Source organism: Lithobates pipiens, unplaced genomic scaffold (assembly GCF_037356315.1).
Source record: "Lithobates pipiens isolate NorthernLeopardFrog02 unplaced genomic scaffold, aLitPip1_a1.2 Scaffold_8, whole genome shotgun sequence".
In the NCBI taxonomy this organism is placed as follows: domain Eukaryota; kingdom Metazoa; phylum Chordata; class Amphibia; order Anura; family Ranidae; genus Lithobates; species Lithobates pipiens.
Window position 1 is genome coordinate 77,102,836 of NW_027507903.1, and position 14,731 is coordinate 77,117,566.

General features: G+C 40.7%; 1 protein-coding gene across 4 annotated transcripts in view; it reads right to left on the bottom strand.

The window, feature by feature from the left end:
* Nucleotides 1–14,731, bottom strand: part of WDR72 (WD repeat domain 72) — a 451,594-nt gene that overhangs the window by 323,096 nt on the left and 113,767 nt on the right. For all 4 annotated transcript variants that reach the window (XM_077473505.1, XM_077473507.1, XM_077473506.1 and 1 more), the window contains exon 4: nt 10,036–10,114. In XM_077473505.1, the coding sequence (XP_077329631.1) occupies nt 10,036–10,114 (79 nt within the window). The remainder of the gene's footprint in view (nt 1–10,035; nt 10,115–14,731) is intronic.

Sequence of the window (14,731 nt, forward strand, 5' to 3'; positions counted from 1 at the left end):
TTTTTTTTTAAAGCTCCTCAATGGATATCCCCCACCTCCCAGTCTAATTGTTGGTATGATACAATAAAAAGAGCTGGCAGTCACATAATGCCACCTACCAAAACCTTTTTTCTGTGTTCTTTCTGTGGGGTCCTTCTTTGAGTGTCCACATCACTTCCTATTAGTTGTCCAGTGGTGGTCCTCTCAGGACCTAGAAGATCACTGACTTTAATTCAAGGACACTGGAGGTCTCCAGCAGATTTGCATCACTAGATCAGAAGTCTCTCACACCTGGAAATGGCAGTGTGGCACCTGGACAGGGGACTTAGGCGAGTATTATATCTTTCTTTACTAGGTAAGCAAAAAAGAAAGCCTGGCAGGACTGGTTAGGAGTTGGTAGAGAGAAAAGGCAGAGAGGTTATATTAGCTCAGAGTGGGGCTTTCATTTGGATACATGCTTTATAAAGCAGGACTGGAAGTAATAGGTTGGGTTACCAGCTAAATATGCTGGGGATGAAACTTAGATCTGCATATGTATCTAAAGCCTCATACACAACAGGGCATCTGTTTAGCCCCTCTGAATGCCTTTTCTCCTGGCAGGAGAAAAGCTGCTTAAAATACGTTCCTCCTAAACCCATACTATAGGCACACGTGTTTAGACGCATCAAACATTTGAGGGCTAATGAATTCCATAAATATACATTTTTTTCTGGCCATTGTAATGAATTTACACTCAAAAACTTTAACCGCTTGCTGACCAGCTGTCAAGCGGTTAAATGGGCAGGCGATTCTCCGTTATGTTACACAGCTCCTTAAGACGGCCACAAGGGGTGCGTGCGCAGCTCGCCCCGAAGCCGATGTGAGTGCCCGATGGTCTCGATGACCGCCAGGCTCCCGCGATCGCTCATAAGACGACGTGAACCGGGATCTCTGTGTGTAAACACAGAGATCCCGCTTCTCTGAAGGGAGAAGTGACAGATTGTCTGTTTATACAAAGTATGAACAGCGATCTGTCATCTCCCATAGTCAGTCCCCACCCACCTTCAGTTAGAAAACACTGTAGGGAACACAATTAACCCCTTGATCGCCCTCTAGTGTTATAACCCCTTTTTTACAGTAAGCAATGCATTTTTATAGCATTGATAACTGTATTAAAGTGGTTGTAAACCCTTACAACCAACTTTGACCTACAGGTAAGCCTAGATTAAGGCTTACCTGTAGGTCCAAGAAATATCTCCTAAACCAGAGATTTGCAATTAGCGGACCTCCAGCTGTTGCAAAACTACAAGTCCCATCATGCCTCTGTCTCTGGGGTTCATGCTTGTGGCTGTCAGAGTCTTGCTATGCCTCATGGGACTTGTAGTTCTGCAACAGCTGGAGGTCCGATAATTGCATATCCCTGTCCTAAACCATGTCCCGAAAGACAGGCACCGCTGTCTACGACGCATGCGCCGTAGACAGCGGCGCGTAGGTCAACGGCGATATGCCGCGAGTAGCGGCTCCCGTGCGCATTCGCGGGAGTGACGTCAACGCGGCTTTGCCGAATGACAGCAGTAGAGCAGCGAGACCCACGAGAAGATGGATGTGGCAGACTACAGGGGACAGCGGTGACTTCGCTGGCTTCTGTGTCAGGTAAGTGACACATAATGGACTACTATGCGATGCATAGTAGTCCATTATGCTTTACCTTTGCAGGGAATGAAAGAGGAAGTAAACTCATCAGGGTTTACTTCCTCTTTAATGCCAATGGTCCCAAAAATGTGTCAAAATTGTCCGATGTGTCAGCCATAATGTTGTAATCCCAATAAAAATCGCAGATTGCCACCATTACTAGTAAAAAAAATTAAATAATAAAAATGCTATAAATCTATCCCAAATTTTGTAGACGCTATAACTTTTGCGCAAACCAATCAGTATATGCTTATTGAGATTTAAATTTGCCAAAAATATGTAGAAGAATACATACCGGTCTAAACTGAGAAAAAAATGTGCTTTTAAAAAAATATATAAAAAATGGGGATATTTTAAAAAAAGTACAAAATATTGTGTTTTTTTTCAAAATTGTCACCCTTTTTTGTTTATAGCGCAAAAAATATAAACCGCAGAGATGATCAAATACCACCAAAAGAAAGCCCTATTTGTGGGAAAAAAAGGAGATCAATTTTGTTTGGGTACAATGTTGCATGACCGCGCAACTGTCAGTTAAAGGTGCCAAATCACAAAAAGTGCTCTGGTCAGGAAGGGGGTAAAATCTTCCGGAGCTGAAGCAGTTAAAAGCACCTAAACGTGTCTAGAGTTTATGTACGTTGCAAATATTTTTTGCTTTTTAGCTCCTCTCCTGGATGAGCTTTTGATGTTTATTTATTTTTCAGCCTGTAGATGCCTATGTGTGCATGCACAGGCTGGGGGTTGGTTTACTGAAACTGGAGCGTGCAAAATCATGTGCAGCTGTGCATGGCAGCCAATCAGCTTCTAACTACAGCTTGTTCAAGTAAGCGTTGACAAAAGAACCTGAAAGCTGATTGGTTTCTCTACAGGGCTGCACCAGATTTTGCACTCTATAATTTTAGTAAATGAACCCCAGAGGCTTACATAGAGGCGCTTTTACAGACTGAAATAGAAAAATGCCAAACGCCTCTAAAAGCGTGCTTTTAAGCCCAGTGTGCTTAAGGACTAATCCAGCTTAATTACCGGTTTCACACTCAATTTTGAATGTCTTGATTTCCTTGACAAATGCATTTATTTTTATTTTTTTGTTTAACTCCGTATGACATACGGAGCACTAAAATGAACTTTTAATGTAGTACTAACATTGCTATTTTTATATTCTGAAGATGCTGTCTTCTCAGCAGTGTTCGTGGTTCAGTTACATAGCTGGGAGTGAAAAGTGAGTATCTCGCAGTAGGGCCATAACTCCATCATGGATTCTTATACTTCACATTGTAATCTAAAGAAAGCCTCTGAAAGAGTGCACTGAGGATAGTGATTGTACTGATTTAAAATATCTCTTTTAGCCTGCGGGGTCACATGACAGCTAAATCCGAGAGCTGACAAACCCGCTTTGATTTTAGCTTATTTTCCTTTCCAAACTGCAGCAAAAATAACAATAAAAAACTCCATTGCAGGTCTTTTCATCTTAAGTGAATCTGTAAGAATGTATTGTTTAGAGTGGCTACTCATGATTCTAAAGGTGTAGACTTCAGGAGTGCCATTAGGGCTGCCACCTTATCCCTTTAAACCTGAACACATATAAATTACATTATGGTTCTGTGGCTTATGAAGGTGGTAATTAAAGTCACATAGGGGGGTTATTTACGAAAGGCAAATCCACTTTGCACTACAAGTGTACTTGGAAGTGCAGTTGTTGTAGATCTGAGGGGAAGATCTGAAATGAGGGGAAGCTCTGCTGACTTTATCATCCAATCATGTACAAGCTAAAATGCTGTTTTTTATTTTCCTTGCATGTCCCCCTAGATCTACAGTGACTGAACTTCCAAGTGCACTTGTAGCGCAAAGTGGATTCGCCTTTCGGAAATAACCCCCTAAGCCCTTGTACACACAGTCGGACATTCCGACAACAAAATCCGTCTGATTTTTTCCGACGGATTTTGTCCGAAACTGGTGTTGCATACACGCGGTAGGACAAAGTTGTCGGAAAATACGAACGTTCAGAACATGATGACGTTCGTTCGTGGCACTTTGTCTGATCGGAATTCTCTACAAACGATCGGACAAGGTCCGATCGGATCATGTTATCGGAAAATTTTATATCCAGCTCTCAAACTTTGTTGGTCGGACATTCCGACGGAAAAAGTCAGATGGAGCCCACACACGGTCAGATTATCCGACAACACGGTCCGATCGGACATTTTACATCGGAATTTCCTACCGTGTGTACAAGAGCTAAGGGATTATCTGCTTTAAATTCGCCTCAGAACCTGTATAATTAATATGTGTTTGGTTTTAAAGGGACGAGGTAGAAGCTGGAAAAGTATGAAAAATCTCAGCTTGCTTCAGGTCAAAGACTTACTCAGGGGTGAAGCCAGGATCAGGAGAACAACCCAGAAGCCTACAACTTTAAAGTCAGCAATTGGAGCCCCCCCCCCCCCCCCCCCTGTATTTTTACGCTTGTAGGTTTCCTTGAAGCGATCGTGTGATTAAAATGAAGCTTCCTCATAAAAGATTTAGTATGTTTTTAGTATACACAATACTGCAACTTCCAACAGAATTCCAGGTATGGGTAGCTTTACATAGTTACGTTGGTCCAGCGTAACAACAGTATGCATATACCAAGCCTGTGAAATCTCTTTAGAAGCTGGAAATCACTTTTATAAACACCGCTATTCCAGTCATCTCCTCTTTCTTCCGGGTCCCATGGCAAGCGGCTGCCCTACTGCATTCTGAACACAGGAGGTTGCCCACTCAACATAGAAGTTATTCAGAGAATGCTTTGCCTTTGCTCAATAAATGCAAAGGGTTCTTTAATTGGATGAGGGGGGAGCAGGATGTCACCAAGCATTCTCTCTCTTGTGCAATCATAGAACACTTTGCATTCATTAGGAAATGTAAATCAATTTCTGAATGGAGCCTCCTGTGTTCACAATGCTGCTTGGCGCAGGACCCGGAAGCAAGTGAATATCACCGTAGCAGCGGTGTATACTTTAGTGATTTCCAGCTTCCAGACGGATCCTAAAGCAGATTTTTTTTTTGTGGGAACTGAATGTATGTGCGAGTAAAGGGGGCTTGGGTGTGCTGGAGGGTCTATAGTCACTGCTGGGAGGGGGGGGGGGGGTGTAATGTTGATAGGGTTGTCTATTGTTGCTAAGGGAATATACTGTTATATATTGTTGCTAGGGGGTATTTTGTTCCTGGGGGAAACTATTGTTGTTGGAGGGGGGTCTAATGTTCCTGAGGAGGATCTATTGCTGCTGGGGGGATCTGTTGTTGCTGGGGAGGATCTATTGTTGCTAGGCTGTCTATTTTTGCTGGGGAGGATCCATTGTTGCAGAGGGGTCTGTTGTTGGTGAGGAGGAAATATTTCTGTTAGATTGGATCAATTGCTGCTGGGGGGGGATTTATTGTTGCTAGGGAGATCTATTTTTGTGTGGGGGGGGGGGGGGTTCTATTTTACTGTCTTGTTATCAATAACACATTCCTACAAATTATATAGCACCACAAAATGATACTTGGTTGTGTAATCTCTAAAAGGGGTGGTACTGGGAGATGAGTCGGGGGCTGATACAAAAGACGGTGCTTGGAGGTGGGTAGTAGGTGGAGACAAGGGGTGACCCAGGGGAGAAGGGGGTGCATGCATCTATTCTCTGAGAAAAAATCTCTGCCTACAGGTATGTTATACATGTATAGCTGGAATAATATACAGTAACTATGTTGAAATATCCATACCTGGAATTCTTCTTTAAAGTGATACTAAAAAAGTCTTAGTTTTTTTTTTTTGTTCAAAAATCACAAACATGATATACATACCTGCTCTGTGCAGTGGTTTTGCACAGAGCAGCCCTGATCCTCCTCTTCTCGGGTCCCTCGCCAGTGCTTCAGGCCCCTCCCTCCTGTCGAATGCCCCCAAAGCGAGCAGATTGCTATGGGGTCACCCAAGCCGAGCTGCTGCTCTGTGTGTCCATACAGACCTGTAGCCCCGGCTCGGTCCTGTCCCCTCTCTCTCTTCATTGGCTCACTGACTTTGATTGACAGCAGTGGGAGCCAATGGCACCCGCTGCTGTCTCAGGACAGCCGAGACTCCCATGTAACATTGCTGGATCGAGATGGGGCTCAGGTAAGTATTAGGGGGGCTGAGGGGGGCTGCTAAACACAAAAAAAATTTCTAGAATGCATCAAGATTTAAAAAAAATCGTATGCCTTTAGATCCACGGTAAGCTGGAGTTAATGACGATAATATTGTGTCATTGGTCTGAGATAGAAGAGCATATTTCAATTGAGAACTCTTGCCATCCAATTGGTGTGTAGCAAGAGAAAATACAGACTTGTCCACGTGAATACCAAGCACAGCATGTTGATTGTGGTGGAGTGTCAAAGCAACAGTATTTTTACCGGCTGTAAGGTTGCAGAGTTTTGGTGAAATATGCCAGAAATCCTCTGGGGTTGATGCCAAACACAGTTCAAGCTGTGGAAAGACTGTCACCAATTAAAAAGAATTTATCAAGCAGCTGTAGGGCTGTCACTCTGAAGCGGCTGAATTTGTTTGGAGCAGGATGGAGCTGTCATTCTATGTGCAATCTGCATTGCCCATGGTCTGTGCCCTTTGTACCACCTAGTATACCATGGGGGACATTTATTAAAGAACTTGCACAGATAATGTGCAATTGATGTGTAAAATTGTTAGTCTGTTTTGCAAACAATCTGGTCAATATTCCTATCGCACACGTTCTTGCCAAATATGGCTCATAAAATGGTGGGTGCTGCAGCGATTACCAGTTGGGTCCTGGAAAAAGAAAGTGTACAACTGTACATATACGCCAGCACACTATGGATCGACAACGTCTGTCTAAAGGTTTCTTTTAATGAAAGAGATCACGTCATAAAGATAATAAAGTGCAACGTTTCGGAGCCCTGCAGGGCCCCTTCATCGTGCCTGACAAAGGGGCCCTGCATGGCTCCGAAACTTTGCACTTATCTTTGTGATGTGATCTCTTTTATTAAAAGAAACCTTTGCACATCCATGGTATGCTGGCAAATAAGTACACTTGTTTTGCAAACAAAGCGACAAATTTAGTTCTGAGTGACTGTAGAACTACATAGCATATGTCTGTCTATTTTCTCTCTATGCCGCAATTAAGTTCATTTAGCTGCACATCTGCTGCAGATTTAAGAAGTGCAATTTTGAAATAGGTACAGATAGTCTATGTATTATGCAACCTGCTTACGGATAATAAATCTGTCCCCATCTTGCGACAGATTAGCAACCACAATCATTAAGATAGTATTGATAAATGTCCCCCAGTGTGTATTACTAGCCTTAAAGAGGCAAGCAGCAGTAAAGATATATGGCGTCACAAGCTTCTGTCTGGGTGTCACTCTCTTATATAGGAACTGCCCATCTGGAAGGCAGCAGGTCTGTGTGATTGCCCAAGCTGCTAGGAAGACTGCATAGCATTTATGTCCAATCCTCATAATGTATAGCTTGTGCAAAGCAATATAGAAAAAGAAATTATATATATATATATATATATATATATATATATATATATATATATATATAATTAAAAATGGTCCATAAGAAATATATTTAGCATAACTGTCTCATATTGTGCACGCTGAATAAATCTATGAAAAAGTAAAAGATGAAATTAAAACCTTTGACTCATTGCAGTTTTGGTAGTCATTATAAAAGCACACATAAGGTTAACTGGAGCAGTAAGGCTTTAACTGCCATCCCAGCTCTCTTGTGTGGTGACCTCATCATCTCAGAAGGTGGTGATTGCTTCAAATGAGAAATATCATTTAGCTCTAGATTTAACATCTCTGACAGCTAATTCAGCTGAGCTAGAGGTAGTAAGATAGTCATATGTTAGTTTCTAATTTCACCTATGTAATGATTTCATTATCAGATACCCATCCTAAACATATTCTGTTCTGTAGGAAAAATCACATATTTCTCAGCTCTCATTTTACACAGAGAGGTTGATTTACTAAAGGGGGTAGAGAATTTTTACCTTTCAGTGATTGCTTATGTACAATATTTTTATATGTGTGTCCAAATGGGTTACAGCATAAATTGAATTTATTGTACATTACCAAGGCAGTTACAAAAAAAAAGAAATAAAATAAATAATTAAAAAGGAAAAAAAAAACAGAAAAAAGATCCTTAAGTGCACTGCGTTCGGGCGGCGGACACAGTGCACTATGGAAAGCGCCATGTCACAAGATTGCAGGCGAGTGGGTGGATTATACAAGGGGTGGGGCTTATGGGAAGTGGGAGGGGTCAAAAATGAAGGGTGGGGTCTGGCAACCCCCCATCCTAAAAGGTCACCAGCCGCCACTGTCTTGGGATATTGATCTGGTCAGTTAAGTAGCAGAGGAGGCTTGGTAATCAGTTTCAGGTGCACTAGATGGGCAACAACGAGACAACCTCCAAAACAGGAATAGTTTTACAGGTGGAGGCCACTGACATTTTTTTCCCATACTCCTCTTTTCTGACTATTTTTCACTAGTGTTGCATTTGGCTAGGGTCAGTGTCACTAATGGTAGCATTAGGCAATACCTGGACCCTATAGAGGTTGCACAGGCGGTCCAACTCCTCCGGGATGGCACATCAATACATGCCTTTGCCAGAAGGTTTGCTGTGTCTCCCAGCACAGTCTTGAGCACGGAGGAGATTCCAGGAGACAGGCAGATACTCTAGGAGAGCTGGGCAGGACCATAGATGGTCCTTAACCCATCAGCAGGACCAGTATCTGCTCCTTTGTACAAAGAGGAACAGGATGAGCATTGCCAGAGCCCTACAGCAAAACCTCCAGCGGGCCACTGATGTGAATGTCTCTGACCAAACAATCAGAAACAGACTTCATAACGGTGGCCTGAGGAGCCGACGTACTTTAGTGGGTCCTGTGCTCACTGCCTGGCACCATGGAGCTTGATTGGCATTTGCAATTAAACACTAGAATTGGTAGGTCCACCATTGGCACCCTGTGCTTTTCACAAATGTGAGCAGGTTTACCCTGAGCACATGTTACAGATGTGAAAGGGTTTGGAGAAGCCGTGGAGAAAATTATGCTGGCTGTAACATAGTTCGGCATGACCAGTTTAGTGGTGGATCAGTGATGATCTGGGGAGGCATATCCATGGAGGGACACACAGACCTCTACAGGCTAGACAATGGCACTCATGGTATCGGGATGAAATCCTTGAACCCATTGTCAGACCCTACACTGGTGCAGTGGGTCCTGGCTTCCTCCTGGTACATGACAATGCAGTCTTATGTGGCGAGAGTATGCAGCCAGTTCCTAGAGGATGAAAGAATTGATACCATTGAATGGCCCCCACGCTTGTCTGACCTAAATGCAATAGAACACCTCTGATACATTATGTTTCAGTCCATCCAACGCTGCCAGGTGACACCTCAGTCTGTTCAGGAGCTTAGTGATGCCCTGGTCCAGATCTGGGAGGAAATACGCCATTACACCATCCATCGTCTTATTAGGAGAATGCCCCAATGTTGTCAGGCATGCATACAAGCACGTGGGGGGCCATACAAACTACTGAGTACCATTTTAAGTTGCTGCAATGAAATTTCAGCAAAATGGACTGGCCTACTGCATCATTTTTTTTTTCACTTTGATTTTCGGGGGGTGTCTTTGAATTCAGCCCTCTGTAGGTTGATAATTTTCATTTCCATCAACCGATGTGGCTTCCTTTCATTCCTAACACATTACCCTGTCCATATCAGCATAGATATCCAGCATGATATTTTTCCCCATTGAGATCTGATGTGTTTTCAGTGTTCCTTTACTTTTTTTGAGCAGTGTATATAAAATAAAGTTAATGCTGTGGTACAATATGAAATTGTAACAACATGTAAAATATTATTTTGAAATCCGGATTATATTTTAGTTAAACTGCCCCCCCTAGGCAGCTCCTATGACGCCTTTACTTTGACTGCTAATCTCTAAAGCTGCAGAGTTCCCAACCGCTTTCAATAAATAAATATGTATGTTTAACTTAATGGGAAGTAACTGCTTGCAAGATTCTATAGAGAAAAACTGTGCTTTGAAAATATATGAAGGGACTGGCAGCCATTGCCCATAGGCAGGGGGCTAGCTGGCCTTTTTATAAAACTGAGCATTTATAAAAAACAAAATAAAACGCAACCATTGATTTTACACAATGAATCTGTTTTGCCTATATGTTACTGAAAGCTAAAGCTCCCACTAAAGGCTTACAGATTCAAACAATAATTAAAATATGAATAGAACAAGATCTTCTTAAAGTGGCGCTTTGGTTTGATTTGAAATGAGGGTTAAAGGTCTCCAATAAGCATTTTCACAGCAAATTTTGAAGTGACATGTCCATGTTGATACTTACACAGATTGCTGTGTGCCTATACGGGAGCTTGACATTCTCGATGCAGTGACCATTGGTGACGTTCCATACGCACATCTCTCTGCAAGACATGACCCCGGGTTATTCATTGTTATTTCCACTCAGCTGGCTAGGACAATTGTTTGACACTATATTTTTTAAGAGTAAAAACTGTATTTAAGTCAATGCTTATCATTTATGTAGCTTTTTGTTAGAGATTACTGGTGAAGAAAATGTTTTGCTCATAAAGGACGGGGGGGGGGGGGACATACTGAATGTATTTCCTTTTGTTTAGGTAATTACACCTTGCTGCCGAGCATCAAAATAAGTTTAAGGCCATGTCTGGAGTAAAACAAATTGTAGGTGTGCTGCCATTACGTCTCATCAGCGTGTCAACAGAAGTATCATTCTTCAGAACTACATCCTGCTGAAAATGGGTCATTTCACAGAACCTCAACCACACGTTTTAAAGCAGATGTGCATCTCCTGTGTTATTTTCATTCAAATCAAAGTGACGGGCACTGAAGATGAAACAGCACCACCATGAGGATTCCTTGGGATTTGCTGGAAAGAATTCGGACCTCAGAATACACAAACTTAACCAATTCAGCAATGTAAACAAAACATTTAAATACACATTTTATATTATAAAAATTCTTACTTATTTTAATTAAACTGTAACATTTTAATCTAAACAGAATGTGGTTCAGGAAGTCATTTCAAGTTTCTAAATGATAAAAAAAGGTGTTCGTATTTATTAACAACAATGACAACAGTAATATTACAAATAATATTAATGCCTGTAATACTATTGTCACTACTAATAATAATAAAAGCAGGACAAAAGTGCATTTAAACATGAAACAGACCCCCCAAAAAAATAGGCAGTTTAAAAACCAAAGAAAAAATAAAAACTCTTCCATTGATTTTCCCTTTTTTTTTGTGATACACTAGATTCCACTCGAGGTTGACAAATTTACACAATTTATATATAAATGAAACAATTATTTCCCAAATTTGTACTTTAGTTAAATTTGAAGTGGAAGTATATGTATTTTCACACTTCTACTACTAGTAATAATAATAACATGTCCATTTTTAGGCAATCCCCGAAAACCCTTCTCTTAAGAGAGTCCTATTCTGCCTCCACCTAACTACTGAACTTTTTTCTCCATCAGCTCACCCCTCATAGTTATTAACTTTTGTGGCACGTGACCCTCCTTTTTAGATGGTAAGTTCTAATGAGCAGGGCCCTCCTGTATTGAATTGTATTGTAACTGATGGGAATCTGCATCAAAGTTTGCTAAAAACATTGCATTGTGCATTGATCACCCAAAGGGGATTGTTTTGTTCTCATCAAAAGTGGAGTTACTATAGAATACATTATCAACTTCAATAGTGTAAAAAAAAAAGTTGGGCCCCCAAAAAACATTGTAGTTATATTCATTCACAAAAAATTAAACTGTCAATAAAACTGTTTTTGGAAGCTCATTCCTACTAGCAATATGGCAGTTGTGATTTTAAGTGCATCATTGTCTGCCTTCATGTTGTATAGTGGTGCTCGAACTGTTGGTCCAATATAAAGGTAAGGAGTAGGGGAGGTGCCAACTAAGTATAGTATTAAATTGAGATTTTAATATTGCAAGGTAGAAAAACACACTTACAAAGGAAGGGTTAAGAAGGGATGGAAGGAGACAGGAGACATAATTGTTGTGCAGAGCATTGCAATAAGCACTGGAAGCTTCTTGGATGCAGTAATACGGCTTTACTCTCACGGAGAATTATATTAAATGTCTTACACCATGGAGAAACATGAACAGGAAGCAGAAATATACAAGTACATGCACTGATATAGACAATACATCCTGTTATATCATAAAAAACATTAACTATACACTATAGTACTACAGCACCACCTGCTGCATAGATAGGTGTAATGCATACAGTATTGTCAGTTTTTTTTTTTAACAACTTTACATGCTGTTGTTCTTTTACAGCAACAATTAGGTACACTGCCCAGGGTGTAATATCATCCTGCAGGCTCTGCCGGCTGGGTCCTAGTCGCTGGCAGTGGATGCAAGGAGACAGGAGGAGCTCTCTGCAGCAATGAAAGTCTCATGCTGAACAACATGCAACGCACGGGTGATGTCACCGGAGGATCAGAATTCACGCTCAGAGCTCACAGCTCCTTCTACTGGCCAGTTCCGTCACTTCTGCCTGTGGTCAGCATGAAACATCCACTGCTGCAGAGAGTTCCTGTCTCCATCCACTGCCAGTGACTAGGACCCAGCCGACTGAGCCTGCAGGACAGTGATACACCCCGAGCAGAGTGCCTAATTATGAGCACCGTTTAACCCTTCATCTTGTAAGTGTGTTTTATATCTTGCAATATTAAAAATCTCAATTCAATACGACACTTAGTTGAGCACCCCCTCCCCCTCCTTTCCTTTATGTCTTTTTCGGAATTGGACACACTCTTATGGATGCCCCCACTGCTTCTCTAATGACTTTTTAATTGGGACTTTTTATTCACTGACTCATGGACTGAGTTTCCTTTGTTCCTCTCCTTTCTTAAACAAGACTACCTTTGATTTTGGACACACACCCTCTGTGTAGACATGTGCAGTTCGTTTTGTTCCGAATTAATATTCTGACAAATTTTTCGTTATTAGGAGATTTGGCTATATCCGAATACCCGAGTTACAATATAAACAAATTTTACCGAATGCTCCGAATAACGTAACTAAATTTGTCTGAATTTTGGAAATTTAAACTGAAATACGAATTGAATTTCGCATTGAACTCCAGTCGAATTCTAACTGTAGACATATTGATGAAATCAAAGACCGTATTTTTTTTTTACAAAAGGCAAATCCACTTTGTACTGCAAGTGCACTTGGAGGTGCAGTCGCTCTAAATCTACGGGGTAGATCTGAAATGAGGGGAAGCTCTGCTGATTTTATCATCCAATCATGTGCAAGCTAAAATGCTGTTTTTTATTTTCCTTGGATGTCCCCCTTGGATCTACAGTGACTTTACTTCCAAGTGCACTTGCAGTGCAAAGTGGATTTTCCTTTAGTAAATAACCCCCTGTGTGTGTTATTAGAGTACCATTTCAAAATAATGCATTTTTTGTTAAGCCAAAGGTGATTTAGAGAGTCATTGTAATCATTTGATGAAGATTTTTCTTTTGTTTGTTCACTTTGCTGCATTTAAAATCGAAAACAATATAAGATTTTGCTTTCGACTGATTAGAAAAAAAAATTTATCGATTTGAACATTTTGAATCAAAAAAATCAGTAAATTCAAAGAAAATTTAAAAATTCCGAATACAAATTCCTAATGCGAATTGAAAAAATCAACTACATTGAACTAAACAAAATAACTAGATTCACAAATCAAAACTAAACAAAACAAATTTTTTCGTCATGCACATGTCTACCTCTGTGCGCCAGAACTTTACGCTTTTTCTTCTTTTGCCGCTATATAAATCCTGAACAATAATAATAATTACAATGTATTTAAAGGGTAACCCCACTTTTGTAGGGAAAAAAAATAAAAATAAATAAAAAAGAGCATATGCTACACAAGCCATATCATGGTTTAATTATAGTAAAAAATACCTTTCTTTTTTATTCTGCAGCTGTTATTATTTTATGTAAAATTAAATGCAATATAGGAATCTGGGTCTGTTCTGTACACAGTTTGTGTACAGAACTTCCCCAGAAGTGTAATTTCCTGCTTATATGATTGGCTCACTGAGTTTCCCAGAAGATTACACTAAGATGCAAATCAGACATCTTTTGTAATAAAGAAAAACATTTTTGGGGAGATATCCCCAAAGGGTTATTTACTTCTAAGTGGATGCTGATGCTGAAACTTTCCTCATTAGGACACTGCAAGTGCATCAGCTGATTAACCTCCTTAGTGGTAATCCGGAGTGTGGCTTGGGGTGAATTTTCATTACCAAAAGCGGTAACCCCGAGCCACACTTGGGATCGCATCGCAGGATCCTGCGATGTCTCCCTGCACTGTGTGGAGCCGTCCTCCGCCAGATCTATCACAGTGCCAAGCTCTGTTCCCTGCGAGCGCTGCGACGCATGGGGATGGAGCATGGCGCCAAATTCAAAAAGTTAAAAACACAATACATATACAGTACACTGTAATCTTACAGATTACATTACTGCATCATGTTATTTCACATCCCTTTTGCCCCTAGTGGTTTGTCCAGTGCCCTGCATGCAGTTTTATATTATAAATACTGTTCTTTCTGCCTGGAAACTGGAGATTGTCCATAGAAACCTAAACCGTCTCTTTACATCAAAAATGGTTTTAGACCAGCTAGAAAACAGCGATAATAAATTAGAATCACTCGCAGAATTGATAGATAGCGATTTGTGGGGAGATTCGTCATTAAACACTGAAAGTAATGACAGCGACAATTCTGCAACTCAGCAAATTTCTGTGTTTTTGATTTGATTACATTATTGGATAATTTTTATTATTATTATATTTGTATTTGTTAGAATTATTTATAGTTATTTATTATATTATAATTTATGATTTTGTGTTTCAAACTTTATCATACCCGGGATGTCTACTAGACTCTTGTTTGGACAGATTTAAGAGAGAGTCCCGGAGCAGAAGGAGAGAAAAGAATAAGCGTAGGGACGGCATGACAGGTGTGGACAGCACAGTC